Genomic DNA, 20,445 nt, shown 5'->3' on the forward strand with positions numbered 1-20,445 from the left:
GAACTTGAGGTCATGGGATCAAAACCTATACTATGCAATTTCTAATTTTTTTCATTGTACATGGATTACATGAACTAAAACTCCCTAGGGAGAGCGCCACGTGGCACCGTTCCTGGTTTACGTACGCCTTTTAATATATTAGTATAGATGATTTGAGAAACAGAATTTCGATTTAAAAAATTGATGAAACCACTAATGGAAGTAGCAATTTCTCTCTTTAAGTTAACCGCTCCTTCACTTGACGGTTTTGTTTTGAGACATAAAAGAAACTTTTTTTGCACGGTACCATCCAACGTGGACGGTATGTTTGAAATTATTTATCACATTGATGCGAAGTGGAAAATATTTTTTTACTTTAGCAATATGTATGGAAAAGAAATCTTATATCCAATGTACTAACTTCCGATTCTAAATAAGTGCAATAGTTTGACTATCACGTTCACCGACACACAACTTTGACTATTAGTATATATAATTTTTTATTTGCAAAAGTTATAAAAAGTTGATATTATGAAAATATTCATTGAAATAAATCCAACAACATTTTATATGATTTTTTGTTTCGGTATATTAGTAAAAGACTATGGTCAAAGTGAGATGTATGAATATTGTGAAAGTCAAAATACTGCATTTTAAAAACACAGATGAAGTGTATTTTTATATTTGATGATGGGCACTTATATTTTAATGGATGCGAAATGGTACACTTTCCCTTTTTTTTTTTTTTTTTTTTTTTACATATTACACTTGGATATTTTACACTATTTAAAGGCTTTTACCATTGTTTGTGATTTTTTTGTGCATAAAAATATAGTCATATGAGATCTTGTTAGATTCGTCTCAGTAAGTATTTTTTGATATGCACTTTTTACAATTTTTACAAATACAAAATTAGAGATATATGTCCTCAAAATTTTGCATTGACATGCGTGAAAAGTAAAAGAGTAACATGTAAAAATACGGAGAAAATATGAAAATTCATAAATACGGTCCTTATATCATTTGCTAAAATGAAAATAGATTGAGAATGCATCACAAAATTACACATAATACAAAAATAGATTAGTAAAGCTGGACTCGAGGACACAATTATGTGATAGCTGCTAGCCTGATGGCGCTACTACTAATACTCGCGTTTACCCTTTTAAGGAAATTCGTTTGTTACTAGCTTATTCAAAAACGTTTTGGCGTCTTTCAAAGGCTCCCTCACTTTTTGGAAAGCGATAGCAATAGGATCGAGAAATCAAATTCTCACGAGTCACACGACTCGCTACTCATGAATCGTGATCGCCTATTCAAAAACATCCAAAGGTCTCTCATCGCTGAGACTCCCGCTTGCAACCAGCATCCTAAAGTACTTAATCTGCAAGTGTTTCTCGCAAAATATTAATCCTCGAATTATGTGCACACGCCTCCAAATCATCGTCCAGTTAAAGAAGTTATAGCCATCAGGCATTTGATCTAGAATTAAGTGCACAAATTACAGAATAGATTACAACACAAATCCAAAATTTGACAAGAGTAATAGTGTAATACTCCTGTATCCGGAAAGTGCAGAAACCGTAATACATGAAATTCTCAAGGCCATATTAAGCAAAAACAAAACCCTATAAAGCATGCGCAGTTGCGCCATTTATCTTCAGCCACTACCTTGCAGCTAGATGCATCTCACAACCACCCCCACCACCACCACCATCAGAAGGCACCCGTAAGGCCATAACTCCATAAGCATACAAGATATACTACTCAAAATCAAACCACAGTAACAAAAGAAGAGTTACTTTCAAGTGTCGAACGAACAAGCATAACGAGTCTTGCGTACAGAAAATCAGACACAGCACAGAAACTAATGTATAGTATTTGATAAGTTACGCCTTTAGCATGGAAAGGAAATTGACATATAAAAGGAACTATATATATATACACACATTTGAAAATAAAATCCATACTTCTTATTTCATCACTTAACAGTCGTACTGATCACGCAAAGAATGTCTAAATTCAGTATCTCATGGTTGATTTTTTCGGACATGAATCAAAGCCTCTACGTACGTACCTCAAATCTTTTCATCCATTAAGAGTAGCTACAGGTTATTTATCAATCAAGATTAAAGTAGCTTCCAGATATCCTAATGGAAGCAGTCAACCAACTGAAGTGATAGAATTCATGAAGTAACAAGTATCAAACCCAATAATGCATGACATTGCAGCTAAGTGAAGGCTATGCCATACTACTTCAAGCAAGATATCCACACAGAATGGGTAAGGTAGACACCCCAAATTTGGAAGCCAGAGATGATCTACTTCTTATCTAAATTAGATAAATTCAGGCAAAATGCTACTCGTACTGAAGTAATAAATGATGAAGACAATTATGACTACAGATCGTTACTTTGGAATGTATATGCAACATGTAAGTCATAACTTCATATGAGTATTGCATAGAAATGGTCGATTGACAATAAATGAAATGTATCGTCAGCCACTACAAAAAAATTATCTCTCAATTCTCATATATGAATTACATCATATCAGATGGAGAAGATTCAAATCCATTATTTGATGTTGAGAAGATACAAATCCATCATATCCATATGATATAATGAATATTATACACCATGTGCATGCAATCCATACAAAATCAAAGGTAATGCAGGAGAGAAGATTCAAATCCAACCATGAGAGTCATTTCACAATTTTCATATATGCATTACATATTTACATGTATCAACTATGACAAACAAACAAATCACTAAAATATGCTGCATTGAAGTTTCTCTTAGACAACAGCACACTATATACAGAAAAAGACTCGAAACAGAATTCACAATGATATAGCCACCACAATCACACTTCAGACAATGATACAAACAATATCAGCCAGTCAGAGGCTGCTACATAAGTATACATTTATTCACTATTAATCTATTATTCCATGAATATAACATTTTCCCTGCCTAATCCCAGGGAAAAACCAATCTGTTGATTGAGAAATACAATATAGGCACGAATCAGACTCATGATAGCCGAATCAATAAAAATTTCTAATATCCTATTTCCTCAAAATTCTTGTATTCCATCCTTTCCTTTTATCCAAACTGTACCAACTTATAGAATCTATCCCTCTTTCCTAAATCAACTCAATACAAACTCCAATTCGTATAATTCATGTTGAGACCGGAAAAAAAAATTCAAAGCCCTGTTGGCTTCATAAGTTCATACTCACAAAACAAAATTCACGCAGCTGCAGTCTTCTGTGCCTCTGCCTCCTCCTCAATCTTTTTCTTGTTTTTCTCAATAGCAGCAGCCACTTCCCCGGGCATGTATTTCTCATCATGCTTGGCCAACACCTCTGTGGCAGAAAAAAAACACTCCCCACTTCTCGCCTTTGAAGTCACCTCCTTGTTCTTTCCACTCGTACCTGATGCCTTAATCTCATCAGTGAAAGGCTTTACAAATCCTTCTACCACCACTGAATGACCTTCTCTGAACAAATCGGGCAATGATCCCTGATACCTAACCAAATTTAGAAATACCAATGTAGATCACATATGAAGTCTCAAATACATTGAATATATTATGCAGATTAAAAAGATTGACTATTTTAAAGGAAATACAATTTTAAACAGAAAGCAGCAAAATCCTTGATGATAACAACCAAGAATGACTATGGCTATTGCCTATTGGTGGGTTAGGCCCATGGGTGGTTCACATGTATGTAACCCTAACAATAGCGAGCCTAGGCCACTATTCCTGAAGGTCGACAGAGAAATAATTTTGAAAAGAATTTGATGAGCAACACGTTTCTCAAAGATATTTGCCCAACTAAAGACATCCACATCTAAGGAATATGAAGTTATAGCTTTCTACAAAGAAAGTAAGGCCTTGAGCATCTGGACCTCTCCAACCCTACCACAATTCAACAAGAAGTTGGCTAATTCCTAACTCAAGCCACAAACTTCAAGAGTTCTGCCTTTGTCATTCTTTGTCTACTTTTGGGAAAGCAAAAGTAAATGAACCTTCTAATCTTCTTTAATATTACCTTAAGCTCAATTGTTTTTTTTCTTAAGAAAAGGGTTTCACCTTGATGGCTTAAACTTGTTAGTCTTAGACAATCCATAAGACTCTAAACATGTATTATGACAAGGATGAACGATAAGTATCCAAAATCAGTAACACTTCCTCCATCCCATTGTAAGTGCATCATTTTCCATTTTGCCAAGTTTTATACTCCTATAAGTTCCATCATTACTAAGTTGGTAATCAGTTATTCAGTTCTCTATATCTTAGTCCTATCACTTAGGTCGCTTTTGTTTCTCTCTCTTTAACTCCTATCTCTATCCTTATTGCATGAACTCTTTGATGATATGTGCATTGTGTCAAACCCAACAAAACAATTATAAAGAAACGGAGGAAATATATCTTTAAATTCATCCATGAATTCAACCGAACCAAAAAAAAAGGCAAATTGGAAAGTCTTGAAATGGATATTGATTTCAATATCCATTAGTCTAAACTAGCACCACCCAATCCCCTAAACTATTGCACTAATTTCACAAAAGTTCTAGTAAATTGCATTCGTGAGCGCATTTTAAATTTTCAATACCACAACTTACAGAGTAGATAGGCTACTCTATAGTAAACTTGAAATCAAAGCATAAATTGTTTAGATTGAACAAGAGTCGTGTCAATAATTGTCCTTCAAGTTAAAAAAAAAAAATACCAAATCATAACGAACAATGGCACAAATATCACATTAAGATCCAATTTTGCACATATATCAACAAGAAAGATTCACATCATGATCTTAACATCGAAATCAACATCTAATAAATTCATATTCACACTCAATAATCAAAACTACATGTCCAAAATTACGAAACAAAAATGAGCTGCAGAAATGAAACAAAACACAATTAAGTGCATAGGAAATACCAATACCTAACGAGAATATCGGTCATAAGATCGGTGATGACGAACTCCATTTCAGGCGAAGAAGCAGGCTGATGAACACTACCTTCAAGAACTAAACCACCTAATCGAAACTTATTACGAGAAGGATTAGAATTGAACTTTTCTAGGGCTTCGGAAGGAGTTACATAGAAAACGAGCTGATCTTGGAAATTGTTAAGGACTAAGATCACGAAACCAGCAACGCCGGAAAATGTGAGAGCGTAAGTCCATAGTCGGCGATTTTGGAGCTGACGCGCGCGAGCTCCGATGTCGACTTTCTTCGGTTGGCGGCGTGAGGCGGCGGTGGAGAAGGAGGAGAGAGAGAAGAGAGAGAATTGAGGGTGACGAAGTGATGAGGAAGGGTGGTGGTGAGGAGAGAGAGTGGGAGGAGGAGGATGAAGGTGGGTTTTGTGGAGGAGGCGGGAGAAGAGGCGGAGAGTTGAGGAAGATCTGGCAGCCATTGATGGGAGGAGAGAGAAATAATGGGGACAATTTGGGGGATTCAATTGTGCAGGGTTTTTGCGGGGTTTTTTTATTTGTTTGGGAAACTTCTGCTTTACTGGAGTCGGTTTGAATCGTCGTACTTTTTTACAACTTGAGAGTTGAGACCAACCCAAACACAGATGACTAGATGAGGGAGAAAGGCTTGGTAATCAACTGTTTGAGTTCAAAAAAGACTCAAACATCCAAAAAAAACACAATAGTACCATTATAACCTGACATTGGTATCAAATTGTTATCAGGACTGGTATCAAGGTATCAATATTTTCGGAAAATGGTACCATTATAACCTAGCATTGGTACCAAGCAAATGTCAGCCACACGCGTGTGAAATCTTCCAACGCATAAAATGACCAAATTACCCCCGTTGACTCAAACGGTTGGACGCCAAGACAAGCTCCTAGATGAGGTATGAGAGTTTTGAGCTTCGATGCTCTAGATGGTAAAAAAAAAAAACTACTTGCAACACTTTTTACTTTTGCTTTTTGTTTCTCTCTATCTCTCTCCAATCACATGAGATCTTTTTTTGGAGTTGATGGAAAAAAAGTGTTGCAAATCAAAAAAAAAACGGAGGAAGTAAAATGTATTGGGTGCACACTAACAAGTTGCTGATTAATATTAACTTTATATAATGAGTTTTATGGAGATATATCGAACTTATATATTATTGGAGTACAAGGTGACATTCAAAAAAGAGTTGAATTGAGTGTTAGAAACTAATTGATTTTCGAAAAAACAAATCTATACCATAGTGTCTTACACTGTGTTATTCACTCATAAACTCGCTTTTAATATTTTCGTTCAGACGAAATTGTATCAAAACTAAAACAGCGTGTTTTGCGTGTGATCGACCACATACGAAATTACAGGTGTGCCGCGCGCGTGAGACGTTGTCAGCCCGTCAGCTCATTTTTAAATGGTCATATCTCACTTATTTCTCATCGGAATCAATTTTTTTGACCAGGCGTTGTAAAGCTATCCCAAAATATAAAGTGTGCTGTGAGATATGACCTTTTGAAGTTGACCCTTATGCACAAACACTTATAAACAAATGGAGTAACTCTTAGGAACAGACAAAGTTATTCTTATAATGACCAAATGGAGTTACTTGTATGAGTATGTGGTTACTTTTAACAATAAAAGGGTATCACTCCTATAAAGAAATGTGGTTACTCTTATAAGCAAATGCAGTTACTTTTGTGAACCTTTGAGGTTACTCGTATGATGAAATGAGGTTACTCGTATGATTTATTGAAGTTACTTGTATAAATAAATGAGGTTACTTATATGAATTGTTTGGGTTACTCATAAGATTAAATGAGGTTACTCGTAGATTAAATGACATTACCAGTATGAATATTATGTTACCCATATAATAAAATAGGGTTACTTTTGTGAACAATTGGGGTTGTTTGATCAAATAGGGTCATTATATGATTAAATAAGGTTAATCTTGTGAACTAATGAGGTTACTCGTATGAAAAAATCAAGTTACTGTTGTGAGCAAATGAGGTTACTAATCAGTTTACTTTTATGAATGAATGGGAGAACTCTTTTGAATAAATGTCGTTACTTTTGTGAACCTTTGGGGTTACTCATATGGTTAAATGGGGTGACTCGTATGATTTATTGAAGTTACTTGTACAAATGAATGAGGCTACTAGTATGAATTAATTGGGTTAGTCATAAGATTAAATGAGGTTATAAATGACATTATTAGTATGAATTAATTGGGTTATTCATATGATAAAAATGGGGTTACTCATTATAAAATGGAGTTACTTTTGTGAACAATTGGGGTTACTTGATCAAATAGGATAATCGTATGATTAAATAAGATTAATATTGTGAACTAATGAAGTTACTCGTATGAAAAAACAAAGTTATTTTTGTGAGCAAATAAGGTTACTCATTTGAATACATGAGGTTACTAATCAGTTTACTTTTATGAATGGATGAGGTATCTCGATTGAATAAATGCAGTTACTTTCGTCAACCTTTGGGGTTACTCATATGATTAAATGAGGTTACTCGTATAAATAATTATGATACTAGTATTATTAAGTGGGATTATTGATATGAAAATTTTGTTATGTCCACTTATGTAAAATTTGAGTCAAACTAGGTTCATTAGAATCCATATTTAGCGATTTCGATCTTTAGAGTATGGCGATTCATGCTATAACACACATGTCGTCCTTCTTTCTTATCGATTTTTGCACTCCTCGAAAATATTATCATGACCCAATTCACCAAATGCATCCCACTCATGAAGGCATAAAAATTATAGCAACATCATTGTCAATTATTTGATACTAAAAAGTTATGACTTTTGCTAAAAAAGGTTTCAATTATTATTTTTTCCATATAACTATTGAAAATTAAACAAAAAAATAAATATAAAAAATAAGAAAGTAATATAACAACAACGCATGTCGGGAACTATTGGTTTGCTAGCTCATGACTACTCATAAAACTGTGATCCCATGACTTGATCCATGTTTTTTTTTTTAATGAGATGAACAATTTTAACGGCACATCGGTCATAAGTCATAACTGCAAGACAATTTTATTTATATCATGACTCATGATTAAATTTCATGACTTAAAAATAATGAGTGGGGATGCTCTTGTGATTCACATATGCAAATGCTGAGATCCCACAAACACCTAACATGTGAGTTATCGACGATAAGTGTTTTGCCGACACCAAGCATAAGGAGAGAAAGAAACAAAAGATTAAGGAGTTGCTCTCCAAATATCAATTGATTTTTAGCTTAAACTCATCTAAATTGTCAAACCTACATTTTAACAAAATCAGACCTAGTAACCAATTTAATCCATTTAAAAATCACATTCTTTAATTTATTTAATGACTAGTTTAATCCATTTAGTAAGATTGTCGTAAATTTTTCAAAATTGTCTGATGTAGTTTGAGAATTAAAGGGAAACAAATGGTGAAAAATAAAAGGGACGATTAAATTGATGCGAAATATCTAAGGATAGTTTTGACTGCTGAGTTCGAGTAAGATAAGATGAACTTTTTTTTTTTTTTTTTACTCAAGATAAGATGAACTTATTAAATGTATATAAGACTCGACTTGTCTTATTATCTAATTTTATGTCAAAAGTTAAAATTAGACCCCCATTTCTAATAATTAGCATTCTAACGATGTTTGGTTTTGCCAATTAACAGTAACCTACAAATACCACCATCATTCAGTTTTGAGTCCCTTATCTTCCCTTGCCATCAATCATCTTCTTCAACTCTCTCTCTCTCTCCATCAAAATGCCTCCAAAATCTTTGTCAATCTTCTCTTATCTCCCCTATCTTCCTCACCAACTCCAAAACCCCTTCTCAAATTCACACCTCCATTTCAAAACCCAGCTTCCCAAATTCTCTCTCATCAAATGCAGAGCAACAACAACATCACCTAATCCCAACCCTGAACTCCATGGAACTCCCCAGAACATTGCAACCCAAGTTCCAGTTTCCGAACCCGATACTGATACCGAGGGCTCTGGCGCTGCCGCCCCTACCCGTGGACAGCTCTTTCTGGAGCACCACCAAGCCAAAGTGGCTTCAAAGTTGCTTCTTGCTGCTAATAAGAAGAAGAGAAAGAAGAAAGAGAAGGAAACTGGTTCATTTAAACCAATTAATCAAGTTGCTGGCTGTTATGGTTGCGGAGCTCCATTGCAAACTCAGGAACTTGATGCTCCGGGTTATGTTGACTCAGATACCTATGAGCTGGTATTGCCTCTTCTTTCTTTCTACTCTTTTTTTAGATTGCAATTAGGGTTTGAATTAAGTAGAATGCAGTTGTTAAGAACATGATGATATTGGTATATTCCTCATTGTATATGTTGAGCAAGTAGGGTTCAATTTTATTTTAAAATAAGGTTATGTTGGGAATTCGCAGTAGCGTTGTCTGGGATTATTGATGGTTATGCAATTTAGTTGTGCTGGTAGAAATTCGGTCCTTGATTTTGTTGAGTTTCTGTGAATTTTAATTGGGGTTGGGGGACTGAGTTGGGGCAAATAATGGAATGAGGTTATTGTGGGCTGGGTGTGAAATAAGCATTGTGATTGAACAATCGTGTTGGCTTATCGTGTCGTATATGTCGGTTCACCACTATTTCTGGCACTAAACCTTGGAGAAAAGACCCCAGCAAATGCATTGCATTCTATAAAAGGCAGACACACCTCCCCATTTAGTTCTTTACCCTCCCCTTATTCGGAGTTTGTGCTTCTCTTAGAAAAAGTGAATTCTACTGCCTTCCTGAAAGCAGTAACTGTGTGAAGCTTATAAACTCTTACTCGTAGTTTTTTGTTTGTTGCTCCTTTGAAGTTTATGGTCTTTGTGTATCTTGGTATTTAATCACATAGGAAATTGTTGGCTATGGATTATAGATAGTACATTATTTCGAGGTTTTTTTTAATCATATTCATGATCTCAGAAATTTATCACACATGAAAAAGTCATGTTGAATGTTATGGTGCTTGGTGGATGAATTATCTAGGGGCCTCTAGAGCACTTGAGGATTGCTATCTAAGATTTCCCAAAGTTCTTAGACTGTGCTGTTTGTTTTTGGACTCAGAAAAAGAAGCATCGGCAGCTGAAAACTATTCTTTGTGGGAGGTGTCGTCTTCTTTCACATGGACACATGATTACTGCTGTTGGTGGCCATGGAGGTTATGCAGGGGGAAAGCAATTTGTTACTGCCGAGGAGCTACGTGATAAGCTTTCACACTTGCGCCATGAGAAAGCATTGATTGTTAAATTGGTAAGTGCAGTTATTCAATGAATTGCTTGCTAGTCTTGTCTCAAGTATGAGGTACTCCGGTTTTCAACATTATATGTTTTGTGTATAATATCTAACCTCTGGGTCTTAATGTCTGGCTATAAATAGAGAATGGGTTATTTACGAAGAGCATACCTATGGCTTCTGCTAGACTAATCCCTTCTCCTCCCCCCCCCCCCCAAAAGAAAATAAAAATTAATGACTTATAAATGTAAGAATAATAATACGTCAGTAATGAGCTCTTTCCCGATCTTTATGGTTCAGCTGATCTTCCCAAGGCCCATATTTGGTTTTGAAGGGGAGGGGAGGTTTTTGGGGGGGGGGGGGGGTTCACCTTAGTTCTTTCCATGATAGACGTGAAACCTTGGCGAAGTTTGTTGATGCTAACAGCTAACCTGCAAGAAGTGAGCTTTTCTTTTCTTTATAACATTTGTAGTAAATTTATCATCTAATTGTGGGTGTTTTTTTTTACAATAATATACTATTTTTTGCAGTTTAGTAATGGTCCTTTTGCCATCATGCCTTGGAAAGATACTCCATTTGATTCAAAACAATAGGCCACCTTCAACTTAATGATCAAAGTTTGCTAACTTTGACCATTATCTGCCGAAATACACATTGAGTTGATCTTTAGCGGTTACAAAACACTAACATGTGGGGTAGCGGAAAAATCGATTGTCAACATTAATCTTGACTGTAGAAGTTCAAGATGGCTTTTTTTTGGAATTAAAGGAAAAAATTTCAAGTCTAGGTTTGTCAAAGATGGTTAATAATTCCCATAGAGTACCTATACAGGAAGTATCCAAATTTTTTTAGACTCCCTTCTTTCTGTGAACATCAAGGGAGCTATGTTAGGAATCTTCCAAAGTTAGACGCTTCATTCAAGTTATGAACTTCATCGCTCTAACTCATCCAATGTGTATGGAATTTCCAATTAATTTTGTTATTCAAGAAGTTTCAGGTTAGACTGAATTTCAAGATCTTTAAGTATGGCTTATCTCAAGAGATTTCTGTTGATTAGTGATATGTAATTTGGACATATGGTGTTTAGTTAAGTAGCCACAAGATGCCTTAGGTGGTATGTATAATGATTTTTGAATATCTTGTAGGTGGACATTATTGACTTTAATGGCAGTTTCTTGTCTCGCGTGCGTGATCTTACAGGTGCAAATCCAATAATATTGGTTGTGACCAAGGTAATATCTCTTCATGAGATCCAAATTGAATGTAATTGTCCTACAAGCTTGTGAATCATAATAATGTGTCCACAATCACCATTTTTCAGATCGATCTCCTTCCAAAAGGGACTGATATGAATTGTATTGGAGATTGGATAGTAGAGGCTACTACAAAGAAAAAACTCAAGTAAGTTGTAAATTGCTTGGGCCATCGCAAACAATGGAGTCATTATCTTATTCCTTATTGTATTGGTTGTTGAATAATTGAGGATGAAATATCTTAAAAGGAAAAATTGACATGAATGATCTCAACTTTCACTGGTCTTCTCAAAATAATTCTAACTTTTATTATTTAGGAATAATCTCACTTGTTTAGGAAACCTTCATAAAATAATTCAAACTTCCAAATTGTTTAGCAAAGAAAAATACCACTTCGGATTAAGTTTTATACATCCCCCTATTCAAAATTTGGGATCTCTGAAACTAATCCAAAGTCTTTTTTAGTGCATATACTCCCCCCTCCTCACCAAAATAAAAAAGAGAGAGGAAATGGAAATTGTTTGGTAAAAGGCTATTGATCTCCGACTCAGAGAGGGCTTTCTGAGCAAGCATTTTAACTAAATTTCTGATAGTCTGCTTTCTTCTTCAACTGTTGTGTTTGTTCATATTCACTCTAAGTAGATGCAGACAAACTTTTAGTCTGTTACCATGGGTCAAAATATCCGGAGTTAGAATACGAAAAAATATGCTGGTGGGTAATAACTAATAAGTATATCTGATTGATGTTAATGCCAAGTGTCAATGAGTTTTGCTTCACTGGCGAATAGCTAATGCCTTTTGACACTATCTCCAAGCTACTATTATACTTGATTTTTGGAGGTCCAATACTCCAATTTCATATCTGTCTTTCCCTTCTCCTTATTCTTCTTTCTATGGTGTGCGGTAATCTTAATAGTTGTTTGTCCATATAATTCTAATTAAAATTTATCTTTATTTTTAGTGTTGTAAGTGTCCACTTGACGAGTTCAAAATCCATGGTTGGAATAACCGGAGTTGTCGCTGAAATTCAGGAGGAGAAAAAGGTTTGTTGATTCCACTGAAATTTCCTATGGTTGATCGAAAATGATTAAAGCTGCGAGAGTTATTAATGTATCTAGAGGCAGAGGTATCTTTCCCATGCATTTGCATTAATGTTGTAGTAGTAAATGCTAATGAGGAAGCACGTATCTCTTTGCTTTTTTGAGCTATCTTTTCTGTTTTGTTTTCCCAGGTTTGACGACTTCTGTTTCCTTTGCAGGGACGGGACGTATACATCTTGGTTAGTAGACGGAATCATGATTGCTTTACTTTACTGGCACTTTGCTATTTGATAAAGACGTGCTAGCTTTGTGGGGTGTAAACGGAAACGAAATCCTAAATAGTTCATCCTACGGTTTTCATTAGATTATTTTTCAGCTTTAACATTCGTTTATGATCTGAAATCCTTCATCATAGCTGGATGATCTTGAGTAAAAGAAATTATATATACTTCCTCCGTTTCATAATAGATGCCACATTGTACATTTTTGGGTGTTTCAAAATAGATGCCACAATGTTTTTTTTCCTTATTTAGTAACTTTTGCCTTATTTTACCATTTTACCCTTACTAACTTGTTTTAAGTACACTAATCTACTTCACATTATATGTGCTCCCCAACAGTTTTTTTCCCTCCTTTTCACATGGGACCACTACAATTAATCTACTTCACTTCATACTACTTAAACATGCTTAGGAAATTTTGCCTAGGAGTCCGTTTTAACAACAATGTGGCATCTATTATGAAACGGAGGAAGTATATGAGTATATTATTTTCAAAAGACAAAATTGTATGTTACATTCTGTGGTCACAAGGATTATCTGTGGTAATTGATGTGCTAAGCTAGGCTCTGACATTTTCAGAATGAAAATCAAAGTGACCCATCGCTTCAGAGATAGTGAAAATCTTCCATATAACTAAGGCACACCGCACACTGCACACCAATGCGTAAAAAGTTGCTCTTTGTGTGCAGTGATTTTAATTTGTATGGACAGGAGAGAATGGTGCAGTTCTCTGTGATGGATTCCAGAAATTGTTTGTTATATGTGTTAGTGTTAATATTAGTATGTTATATGTGTTTGATCTTGATTATATGTATAATCTTTATTCTTGTAGGGATCAGCTAATGTTGGAAAATCAGCATTTATCAATGCCTTACTAAGTAAGATTCTAATCTTGGTTGCTTTTTCGTGTGTGTTTATGCGCATTTGAATTTGGTGAACATTTCAGATGTATAGAATTTAAAATACAAGTTGTTTGGTTTGTTCATCAGCTGGTGAAACATGTAGTTTTTGCAATCTTTAGTTACTATTTTGGTCTAGCTTAGGTGCGAACCTTTTACATTTATGCCTTGTTGGTAGACTCTTCTTCTAGTAGTTGAAAAACGATATTATATATCAGGGATTCTGAAATTACTTGCTTGACCTCCTTCCCATGAAATATTTACTTCCAGAGTTTTGTATTACCTACTGGTTTTAAATCTTCTTCTGTTCACTTCTTGTGTTCATAACCATATGTTGTGTGTTGAACTTAGTGATGATGGGGGAGAATGATCCAATGGCTGCAGCAGCTCAAAAATATAAGCCCATTCAATCTGCTGTTCCAGGAACTACCTTGGGTCCTATTCCAATTGATGCCTTCTTTGGAGGAGGGGTATGGAAATATTAAGTTACAATGTTTTTGGGCATTAATGTCTGGGCGATGCAATATAGTGCCCTTGTTCTGTGACTGTTGTTTACTCAGCATCTTAAGTGAAATGGTGCAGAAATTATATGACACTCCTGGAGTGCATCTCCACCATAGGCAAGGTGCAGTTGTTCCAGTGGATGATTTACCAGTCCTTGCTCCTCGGAGTCGGCTGAAGGGTCGATCATTTCCGGTATGTCTTTATTGTTGTTGCCTTTTCTCCCCACCTTCTGCATCTGCACCTATGTCTGATTTATTATGTTAATGTTAATCTTCATGTGTTAGAGCGACAAGGATACCATCTCAGACTCTCGTGGAATGGAGGGTTTCTCAATTTTTTGGGGCGGTCTTGTCAGAGTTGATATTTTAAAGGTTTAAATCTCCCTGTTTTTGTTGCGATTGTGAATGAAACTGTGATGGCATATCTTGCAAGACTTCAGACACTTCTTGTTCTTAAAAATTTCAGGCTCTTCATTGTACACGATTGACCTTCTACGGACCGAAGGCGTTGCCAATTCACGTAGTTCCTACGGAAGAAGCTGATGATTTTTACAAGGTTCTTTTGTAAATTGTGCAGAAAATGCTATTCAAAACCATTGTCAACTCTCAAATTTCATAAGTTGGTGTACTTGTGTTGTCAGTGTAAAGGGAATATGTGTGTTTCAGTGTTTTGGAGATAGAGTTGTTCACTTTTTAACATAATCTCGTCCAACTCTGACTAGATTCCATGCATAAAATTTTGTGAAGCAGGTTTCCTTCATGTCAGTTTATATAGAACTTGGCAATCATAGCCTTCTAAGAGTATGGAAGGTGACCAATAAAATTGGTCCCTCATTTTAAAGGGCTCAAAAATCTGAAATCCATCTATTTGTTTTAGTCACATTATCCTCATTTGTCATAGATTAGGTGACTTTTTTGTAAGAATTCATCTATTATAATTATGTTATGGAAAATAATCTTGAAGTATTGAACAATTGTGCATAATATTTTTGTAGGGACCAATATGTAAATTTAGTACAGGACCTCCAAAATATTTAAGACGGCACCAAAGTATACAAAGGAACTGATGATTGTTTAAAATTTTATGGTTGCAGAAAGAGATAGGGCTTCTACTGACACCTCCGGCAGGAAAGGAAAGAACGAAGAGCTGGAATGGACTTGAAACTGAGCGCAGGTTGCAGTTAAGGTTTGATGACCTAGATAGGTAAGTCAATCATAATTGTCATTTTTATAAGACATAACATGGTTTGTGATATAATTATGTTAATTTTTGTAACATACTTCCAGCACATACATATTATACATATGATGATAATATTCTCGTGTGACCTCATATCTTCATTTCCTTCCATGGCAGACCGTGTTCTGATATAGCGATTTCAGGACTTGGATGGATAGCTGTTGAACCAATTAACAAAGAGCTCGTGATGTCTGACGTAATTCCTGAACTTACTAACAATGAACTACATTTCAGTGTGCACGTTCCAAAACCTGTTGAAATTTTTGTTCGGTCTCCCTTGCCTGTGGGCAAGGCTGGAAGTGAGTGGTACGAATATCGGGATCTAACTGAGCAAGAAGAAGAAACCAGACCCAAGTGGCATTACTGATGCTGTAAGTTCGAAAAATCATAAGGGAACAATACACAGTGTATGGAAGTTTGAAAAATCCTAAGGGAACAATATAGTGTAGAGGCTATGTAACCCCTTGTGAGGTAAAGAGTATGTGCTGTTTATTGCCTAGATTGCCCAAGAAAATTGAGGATAATATAAGCTATACATTAGGTGAAAAGTGTAGTAAATTTCGTAGAGGGTGTATCAGACGTTCTTTAGTATAGAACTATGTATATATACATCACTGTCTTTAAAGTGTATAATAGATATTGATAGTACTAATTTTAGGCAACTAAACATTTACATTTTTAAGGTCATGAGGCTTGAATTCTTTGATAGCTACCCACCTCTTGTAGGTGGATTAGACATTTACATTTTTGGACTCCAAACCAACAAGCATTGCAAATCAAGAAAATTTGCATTAATTAAAAGTTAAACTACAAACTAGGGAAAAAATATACAGACGAAAAACATAAAATGAATGAACACTGAACTGAGCTTTTCTATATGAGACACATGTCATATTAAATATATATTGTGGTACATAAATCTCAAAAAAGAAAAACATTGATGAACTTTTTATTATCAAGAGCTATTCCAAAAAAAGGAAACAATTTTTTTTAATGGAAGGATCCGACAAACATTATAATCTAAGAAAAAGTAAGATAAAAGTTCTTTTAGAACCGGAAAACTCACGTCCGATTTTAAGGATCATAAAATTGGTCATTATTATTTTTAAATCTTGTTATTGTTAGAAGTGTGATCAACAAGGGAATTGGTATACCACTTCAAGGCACGAAAACTACGTTTTCCTATTAGTTTGATTTCATCCCTCTAGGATCAATGGGTTAGCACGAAATAACAAATGAAATACATTGGAGAGAACACTTTACTTTGATGATCTTCAAAGTAGATCTTCAAATAAGAGACTTTGTTTGAAGTTTACATCAAAACACTTAAAGAAAATACTTCAGAATTTTCTTGTAAGCAAGCAAGTTTGTTTTGTGTGAATAAAACAAGTGATTTTTTCTCTTCACACCATTTTGAAAGAAGTCATCCTTTTATTGATCAACTTATAGAGGTTATTAATGATGTGTCTATATCCTAATTGAGTGAAAAGAAACCTATGCATTCACTTAAGATCGGATGCTAACCAACCACCACAAAAGAACGGTCATAAAACGTCAAAATCAAAACCCGTAGCGAAAAGAATCAGTAGCAAATCACATGGTGAGATACAGATCGCACCTTGCGATCACTCAAGTCGCACCACCCAACTATTGTCGCACCTCGCAACTTGGGCAAAATTCCCATTCTTCTAATCTTGGCTCGCGTGTCCTTTAGTTATCCAACCCTCATACATTTTACCATAAATGTTTCAACCGTTAGTTTAGGGTGGGTAAAAGAAAATAATTTACAGTAAATAATCATATATATATATATATATATATATATATATATATATATATATATATATATATATATATATATATATATATATATAACCTAAAGCAAACAAATGTCATGGTGTCACATGTTCTTCCCCTCTCAAGCAATCGTGCCAAGTTAAATAATAAAAATGTGTGTATTAAGACTTGAAGCCACAACCTCTCTTTTGAGATATAAATACACCAACCAACTAATCTACAAGCTAAAAACCCTAGCCTCCTCCTCTCCTCTCTCTCCTAAAAATCCCTAATTATTTTCTTCTAGTTTGGGGCTGCCATCATCCTTTTGATGGTGGTAAGCCCCCAATTCTTCATTTTTCTTCTAGTTTTGTTTGTTTTTGTTATTAATAATCTTCCATTCCCTCTCTTTCTTTGAGAATTTTCTACCCAATTTTTGGGTTCTTTCTCTCCTTTTATGGGAGTTTGGAGTTTGGTTTTATTCTCTTCCCACGTGGAAGTTTAAAAATTGGTATGAGAAATTGTTCTTATTGGTTGAAGTTCAAGACCATCAACATCGAAGTATTGGAAATTCGGATGCGGTCAACATGGTTAAATCAAGAAATTTCTTCCCCAAACTGTGTTAGAATGATAGACTTCCCCATCAATAGCTGCGTGATCCAGCAAATACAAGAGGGTTGCGCTGTATTGCTCGATCTGGTTCATTGTAGTTTATTCGAAGACGAATTTGATTTGATCTTGTTTGATTATGTCTTATTTTTTCCTTAATACTTATTGTAGATGCCGTTTGGCCATCAATTAATGAAATTTCTCTTTCAAAAAAAAAAAAACTAATCTACAAGCTCATATTGATAGTTTTTATTGTAAGTAGAAGTAATTATGATTATTAAGTTGACATACAAATTGTACTCCTACATTAATTGACCTATCAAGTAACTGAAAAATATATTAATATATCCTCGTGTTACAAGTTATATTACCTATTAAGTTTCCGATCCGTTTACCATAATAATGATAATAAAATATCAAATCAACTTTGTTGCATTACAAAATTTTCTAATAAGCCCACCAAACCTTAAATTATTCTTAGCCTTTTACAAAATAAAAAACACAGTATTACCTATATGAAGGAGAAATTAGAGAAAAATATATTGTAAATTTCAATCAGTAATAGGTAGGAATGGAAATGGAACGTGTCTTTATGACTTGAAAAATGATATTACAAACTTTGTCGTGTCAAATCAACTATTTAAAGAATCGATTCATTGTATGATAATATGAGTATATGTTGCGCATAACTATTTGTCTTACATATATACACTTATAAACTTATATATGAGTGATTTATATAATACAAAAAGTTATCCTTTAGAGCTAAGTAACATTTTGTCCTAAATAGGTCACTTTTACTTATATACAAGTGACTCATTTAAGGTAAACACTAATTCTTTGTTTAAAAATGACTCATTTTGACTTATAATAAGAGTGACCCATTTGCGAAAAGTGAATGATATAACAATTAATTTATTATGAACCCGATACTTAATACTAATTGAAAGTTATGAATTATTCGATCGAGGTCGTCACATGTAAACTAAATGTATATGCTGATATAAGGGCATGTAATTAATTAACTTCATTAAAATTAATAAACGATTTACACACAATGATTTGTGGCTTCGCCCGGTACAACTAGTTTATTTCTATAAGCCAATTCTTGAGAAGTTTGATGTCCACCTAAAACATCTTTTATATTTTTTTATGTTAAAATTTAATGTTAATATACTATATATGATTATTATATATATTTTATAACTTAAAGCAATTGAATCTAGTTAGATTATTACTAAAACTCATTCAAATCTTTATGATCCTCCATAATTATTTGATAGTTGATACCACTACCATGCCATGTTGTTGGGACAATAATTACCATACAATATATGTGTATGTTATTCTTTTTACAAAATTCAGAACCGCGATACAAGTTTTGGGCACGGAGAGTGTCCCAACCCATTAAATTAATGTATATGATTGAGGAATAAGAATTAATTAGAATTTCAATTGGTTGACCTTTTTAACCATGAAATCATCTATATTGAGTCACAATAATCATAGTATTAAAAGAAATGCACCGAAAATAATAATAATTATTAAAAAAAGTCAACAATTTAGTAAACTAATTCTCTTAGTCAACATGCTTAGTTGACAAAATCGTGCCTCGATGTTGCTTACTGAAGTCTGAAATCATAACACCAACAGAGCAAGGAATCAATATTTGAAACAAAATTGTTTAATGAGAGTACGTTGACAATTTGACACAAAGTGTCCAATCAAATAATAATAATTAATTAAAGTTAAGTCAACTCCAAAAATTAAAGTCCCATTTTATGGGAGAGAATAGAGATAGTAGGAGTACGTGTTAGTCTGTAATAGTGGACTTAATCTTGGTGCTTGGTAGGGTAGTCACTAAGGTAGCTAAATAATTAACTAAAGAATCTTTTGGTTTTGATAGTGTATTAGTGTCATGCTACTTCTGACCCAATTGGCCTATAAAGGGTCACTTGGGATTTTGATTCAATTAATGATAAGATTCAATAAATCTTTATAAATCAATTACATGAGATCGTATTTTATCACATTATATGAAGTAATTTGTTTTGAAAATAAGTACATGTAGGTATATATCAAGGTTTGAGCTAGGTCACCTAATGTTCAACTTAACTAGCTGTGAGACTACCTGTTTAGATAATAACCCGTCTAATTGGTCCTTCCTCCTCGCACGTTTGAAAAGTCCAAAATTATTTTTTGGTTTGTTTGTTTGCTTGTTATTCTATTTTCTTAAAAGTGAGAAAAGTAATAAAGTTAAGCATTTCTATATATAATCAGTTAAAGATGAATTAGAAATGGTAAAAAGACGAGTAAATATACATCATCTGTCAGATGAACAATGCATAGTGGCAATATATAAGTTAGTCTATGACTACTATAGGATATGATCAATATCGATCTACATTGCATGACCTATTTTTTGTTAATTTAATAATATCCTGCATGTACATATATGTATTTTTATATAAAAAAATAATAATAATTTCTTTCATCCTAAAAGCATGCTATTGAAGTTATGACACTATTAGTCATTACATTGACATTTCAATATGGTACAATATAATATTACATAGTTAATACTTTAACATATACATAAATGTAATCCTCTATTTTGATTGGA

General features: G+C 34.2%; 2 protein-coding genes across 4 annotated transcripts; one reads left to right on the forward strand and one right to left on the reverse strand.

The window, feature by feature from the left end:
• Positions 1–2,812: 2,812 nt before the first annotated feature.
• LOC104906619 (hypothetical protein) lies at positions 2,813–5,506 on the reverse strand. Its single transcript, XM_010695396.4, has 2 exons — positions 4,942–5,506; positions 2,813–3,516 (listed from the first exon to the last, which is right to left on the reverse strand). Exons 1-2 carry the CDS (start codon positions 5,412–5,414, stop codon positions 3,237–3,239), a joined length of 753 nt encoding a protein of 250 aa, XP_010693698.1. The 5' UTR covers positions 5,415–5,506; the 3' UTR covers positions 2,813–3,236.
• Positions 5,507–8,665: 3,159 nt separating this feature from the next.
• LOC104906620 (putative nitric oxide synthase) lies at positions 8,666–16,119 on the forward strand. 3 transcript variants are annotated; one of them, XM_057393586.1, is made up of 13 exons: positions 8,671–9,205; positions 10,054–10,239; positions 11,367–11,453; positions 11,543–11,622; positions 12,436–12,517; positions 12,733–12,753; positions 13,628–13,669; positions 14,042–14,164; positions 14,277–14,390; positions 14,483–14,569; positions 14,664–14,753; positions 15,292–15,401; positions 15,555–16,119. In XM_057393586.1, the coding sequence occupies exons 1-13, from the start codon at positions 8,744–8,746 to the stop codon at positions 15,802–15,804; spliced, it is 1,734 nt and encodes a 577-aa protein (XP_057249569.1). In that variant the 5' UTR covers positions 8,671–8,743; the 3' UTR covers positions 15,805–16,119. The 3 variants fall into 3 exon arrangements, with proteins under 3 accessions (XP_048497021.1, XP_057249569.1, XP_010693699.1); XM_010695397.4 differs by having other exon boundaries at positions 8,674–9,205; positions 13,628–13,673; positions 14,046–14,164; XM_048641064.2 differs by lacking the exons at positions 14,483–14,569; positions 14,664–14,753 and having other exon boundaries at positions 8,666–9,205; positions 13,628–13,673; positions 14,046–14,164.
• The last annotated feature ends 4,326 nt before the right edge of the window (positions 16,120–20,445 follow it).

This window comes from Beta vulgaris, chromosome 3 (genome assembly GCF_026745355.1).
Source record: "Beta vulgaris subsp. vulgaris cultivar EL10 chromosome 3, EL10.2, whole genome shotgun sequence".
Lineage (NCBI taxonomy): Eukaryota > Viridiplantae > Streptophyta > Magnoliopsida > Caryophyllales > Amaranthaceae > Beta > Beta vulgaris.